We start from the raw sequence: 4934 nt of genomic DNA on the forward strand, positions 1-4934 counted from the left end.
TGGTACAATGGAGAATACAGTTTTATCACCAGCCCCAATATGCCCACATGTATGAGGTGAGAGAACAGCATTACATCCAATTGATCTTTCATTTTGTTCCATTTGCTCTGGTTTATTTTCCTTTTTTTCAATTTGAAGTATTTCAGGATGGGTTTGATTACACACATCACATGTCAACCGACATTTGCAGTATCTGCTCATCCTTTCTCCTTTAAGAAGTCTATTTTTTCTCTGTGTTTTCCTCCTGATCTGTGGACACCGCACCAATGTGTGACCACTTTTATTACAGAATAAACAGGTACTGTGAGCATTTGTAGTGGATAAGTCTCTTTTCATTTCATTTGTTCTTCTAGCTTCTCGTACTGCTGTTTCTGACAATGTAACGTTGATTGCAAAACTACTTGGTCTTGACTCTCTTGTTTTTGCAAAGATTGAGCTCTTGACAGTTGGAAGAGGCTTAGCATCCTGGATGTTTCCAAACAGTGGGTCTGACATGATCTTCACTTGTCTCTCTATAAAGTCCACCAGGTCAGAGAATTTAGCTCGATGACCACACTGTTCCTGTAGCTGACATGTTTTATTCATATATATCATATATATGCGGTTGCAATCTTATATCCATCTCTAAAGTGTTCTTTAAGCAGATATTTTGCCCTTTGATAGCCCTGGGCTGGAGGCAGATGTTGGCAGCTGTGGACTAATTCTTTAGGCTGAATTGTTCCAGAAAATGCAAGCAGTCACTGTCATCATCGGTCTTTCTTTCCACTCCAAATCCCAAATGCCCGTATGAAAACTTCAAACTGCAAAGGGTCCCCGTCATAAACAGGGATGTCTCTTGGTGGTAAAGTAGAAAACAGATTTTGTCGAACCAGAAGAGCAGTGATGTCATGTTGTTGGGATGAAGATTCAGTTTTCATTAACACATTTTTTTGTTGCAGTTTATGTTCATTTGCATCTGAACTTATTTTAACTGTTTCCATTTGAGCAGCAGATTTTCCAAAATAAGAGTTCATCCCATCAGACACTCTAGAGCTGCTTCTGGATCCCATGGCCTCAAGCACGTTGATTTTAGCATTTGTTGCTGCCAGTTCAGTCTCCAGTTCCAGTTGTTCCTTTCTTCTTTTCAGTTCTTCTTCTTTTGCTTCAAGATCATGCTTTTCCCGCAGGGCGGCAAAACTGTGTTTCATATAAGGCAAAGGCCAACATTTGAAAACATTTGTGTTAACGTTTGAACATGTATTAAACCTACCCAATGAAAGAATCATATATCATTTGTTACCATAGTTGTATTGGATATTAATTAAAAAGTGAATGGAAATAAAATGTATTTTGTTTTTGTACATACCAAAAAATGGTTTACATCAATCGCATTTCCTTTCTCTGCGGTATCCTATGAGACGTCATGAAGGATTTTATTTTGAAAACTGTGGCTGGCCGGAAAACGTATTTGTCATCCAGGGAGCGAGGATAAACTAGCTAAGCTTGCAAGTTAATGTGTTCACTAATATAGAGAAGGTTGAGTAAAAGTGACTTCATGTAAACAGTTCTACACATGCAGGAGACAGTACCTCTCAATACATTTTGCAGTTACAATTAATTTCCACTATGTCTATCTGTACTATATGCTTTAACGCTAACGAACGCTAGCAAGCAAGCTAACTTTAGTAGCAGGTTAGATACGCAAACTCAAGATACACAAAGATAAGCTATACACACAATAAAGTCACACGTGTGTTCAAAGTCCCAGGGATAACATATTCAGTTTGTTGCACATATTATGGAACAAATGTTTAATCTGGGTTTGTAAAGTTAACATATCAAGCATATAAACTGCCGGCTTTTAGCAATACATTGAGGCTGTACAGAATATTGTATGAATATTGTTTTGTTTTGTCAGGAGGATGAGCAGTTCAGAGGAGGTGTCCTGGATATCCTGGTTTTGTGGACTCAGAGGGAATGAGTTCTTCTGTGAGGTTAGTCCCCCCCCCCCCCCCCTCACACACATGTTGCACTAATTTAATCTGACCAAATACAATATATGCATATGATATGCACACTTTGCATGAAGTTGTCATGGAGGCGTGAGCATTTGACAGACTTGTGTTCCCCCACACACTGAAGCATGAAGTCTAACATCACCAGAATGAACCGCAGCTTCTTGCAGACTGCTGCAAACACAAACACCTCAGTCAACAAAAACGTATAATTGATTTAAAGCTCTTATCATTTGAATGTATATGTTTGTATACTGTATGTATGTTCTATACACAAATGCATACATCTAATACTATATATAAAATACTATATTTTATTGCAATCAAGTTTTTTTGAAGCACACTCAATGTTATTATGTTTTTAGCTTGATGTTTGCTTTTTGTTCCCCTGGTCCAGAAGAAACAATCTTTCATCACAGATGTATTTTTATGGTTGAAATTACAAATAAAAGTATTTGGGCTTGCAATGTCTGTGTAACAGTAGGCTACATATAGCCTGAATACATAACTGCAGATGGCTGCTAAGTTTCACATAAGTATGCCTCAACTTTTTTTTGTAGTTATGTGTGGTACCACAATGTGGTTTCACATTAAGACGAAAATAGAGCATGAAAACGGTAAAAGGGTTAAGGCTTTACATTACCTTCTCACTCAAAAAGCACCTCAGAGAACCATGTGAAAGAAAAAAAAAACTTAAATAAAATTACTAGGAATTGTGTGGCAAATGTAGTAAGTCAATGTCAATGTATAACACACTGGTTTGTCTGATTACGTTAGCACTCGCACAATCCAATCTTATTTTAACTCCCCGCTTTCTTCATTGGCAGCATCTAAGTAATCCTGTTAAGCTCTTGCATAAAGCTTCCTTATCAGTGTGCCAGAGCACTTCACTGTTGCTTGATACAGTAATAAATAGCCTTAACTTTATTTTCATTCATTTTCTCCAATCGTGTGTTTCAGGTTGATGAAGACTACATACAGGACAAGTTTAACCTGACAGGTTTGAATGAGCAGGTGCCTCACTATCGCCAGGCTTTGGACATGATTCTTGACCTGGAGCCAGGTGAGAATATCAAGGAAGTTATCACGTGAAATGAAATAAAGCAGAGTCATGTCTTTTAACTAATTGCCTAAATCACTTTAATTTGACAGATGAGGAACTTGAAGATAACCCCAATCAGAGTGACTTGATAGAGCAGGCGGCAGAGATGCTCTACGGGCTCATACATGCACGTTACATCCTCACAAACAGAGGCATTGCACAAATGGTAGGCTATTACTTAATCATTTCTAACTCTTACGTTCTACATGACATGAATCAAGCGTGATTTCTAAATGTGTTGTCCTTCATAGTTGGAAAAGTATCAACAAGGGGATTTTGGCTATTGCCCCAGAGTCTATTGTGAGAATCAGCCAATGCTTCCTATTGGTAAGTCTGACATTTCTTTTTTTTAACCTTCACATTTAAAACATTCTCCCTTACACAAACCCCATGCAGTGGCTTTGAAGACATTCTCACCTATCTGTTGTCTGATGTAGGTTTGTCAGACATCCCTGGAGAAGCAATGGTGAAGCTTTATTGCCCAAAGTGTATGGATGTTTACACCCCCAAATCCTCCAGACACCACCACACAGATGGAGCCTATTTCGGGACAGGGTTCCCCCACATGCTGTTCATGGTGCACCCAGAGTATCGTCCAAAGCGACCAGCCAATCAGTTTGTGCCAAGGTTTGTTTGATCCGACAGTGTTATTTATTGTTAGTATTAACTTTAACTAGCATTAACATGCTTATGGATATTGAACAAGTACTAAAAGTTCACATAAATATTGAACAAGCACAAAATGAAATTGATTACCTGGCCAGATCCGTCTTGTTTATGTCATCATTTAAATTTAAATTGGTTTGTTTTAGTAACTGTTGTCAAACTCTGGTATCGTATCGACAGTGGTATTATGAAAAATATTGATCTCGGAGTAAAACAAATATTTCCTTCTGTCCAGGAAATAATTGTATTTGTTTTGTTTTTTTCCAGGCTATATGGTTTCAAAATTCACCCAATGGCTTATCAACTCCAACTTCAGGCTGCGTCAAGTTTCAAGAGCCCAGTCAAGACAATTCGCTAGAACGCCGCTTCGAGGAACACAGTGGACTTAAAGACTTTGTTGTTTACTACTTGTTTGGAGGAATGGATTACATATTCTCAATGAATGCCTGTACAGTTTCCAAAAACTCACCTAGACACTTACATTCAGACATTTCCCCACATTTAGTGAAACACAGTTACAGTTGAGCAGGTTAGTTTCTTTCAGATTCAACATGTAATTATTCTCAAAGTCCCGATAGTGTTTAACTTTAATTGATGTCAATCTATCTTTTCACATTTTAGGGTCGTTTCTCCGAAAACATAAAAGTGGCTTTAACTCTGTGATAACGAAGGTTACGTTGTGCTTTGAGGCTTATTTGCAGGTGATTGAATGTAACAGAAAATCTTGCCACCAGCCCGACAGGTTTGCCTTAGCAGTGATCGAGTCAGTCCATACTTTTGAAAGTCAACATTAAATCATATTAACTTGTGAGTGTAAATGTGATCAGGTGCTATGAATACCTAAATTAGAGGTAGAAACTAAGGAACTTATCTCAAAAATGGACCTATGCTTAAACTTTTAAGTTTCCTTGAAATTCAGTGGTTATACATGTACTTGATTGTTTAGGCAACTGTAACAATGCTTTCCTGATGGTCTTGTATTTCATGTTTACATTACTCGGTATTACAATCTTGACAGATTTGACATTTGTTCCTCGAGAGTTTGGTGTCGATTGAATGTGCAGCAACGTCTACTGTGGAGCAAGTGAATGGCATTAAATATTTATTTCTTACCAAGATCTTTCATACTTTTCAAAAAAGTGTATGCTTCACATAAAGACAACCCAATAAAA

General features: G+C 37.7%; 1 protein-coding gene across 1 annotated transcript; it reads left to right on the forward strand.

The window, feature by feature from the left end:
* Positions 1-1388: 1388 nt before the first annotated feature.
* On the forward strand, positions 1389-4874 carry LOC115021280 (casein kinase II subunit beta). The gene is made up of 7 exons (XM_029451602.1): positions 1389-1516; positions 1898-1973; positions 2955-3057; positions 3147-3262; positions 3348-3423; positions 3534-3723; positions 4030-4874. The coding sequence occupies exons 2-7, from the start codon at positions 1902-1904 to the stop codon at positions 4118-4120; spliced, it is 648 nt and encodes a 215-aa protein (XP_029307462.1). The 5' UTR covers positions 1389-1516; positions 1898-1901; the 3' UTR covers positions 4121-4874.
* Positions 4875-4934: the final 60 nt, after the last annotated feature.

Source organism: Cottoperca gobio, chromosome 16 (assembly GCF_900634415.1).
Source record: "Cottoperca gobio chromosome 16, fCotGob3.1, whole genome shotgun sequence".
Taxonomy (NCBI): domain Eukaryota; kingdom Metazoa; phylum Chordata; class Actinopteri; order Perciformes; family Bovichtidae; genus Cottoperca; species Cottoperca gobio.

What these genes read in the sequence shown, in the direction of transcription:
- LOC115021280 (XM_029451602.1), top strand. Translation starts at nt 1,902, where the DNA reads ATGAGCAGTTCAGAGGAGGTGTCCTGGATATCCTGGTTTTGTGGACTC. An exon ending in TCAGCCAATGCTTCCTATTG is followed by an intron (nt 3,424 to 3,533) that starts GTAAGTCTGACA and finishes TGTCTGATGTAG; the next exon opens with GTTTGTCAGACATCCCTGGA. An exon ending in GCCAATCAGTTTGTGCCAAG is followed by an intron (nt 3,724 to 4,029) that starts GTTTGTTTGATC and finishes GTTTTTTTCCAG; the next exon opens with GCTATATGGTTTCAAAATTC.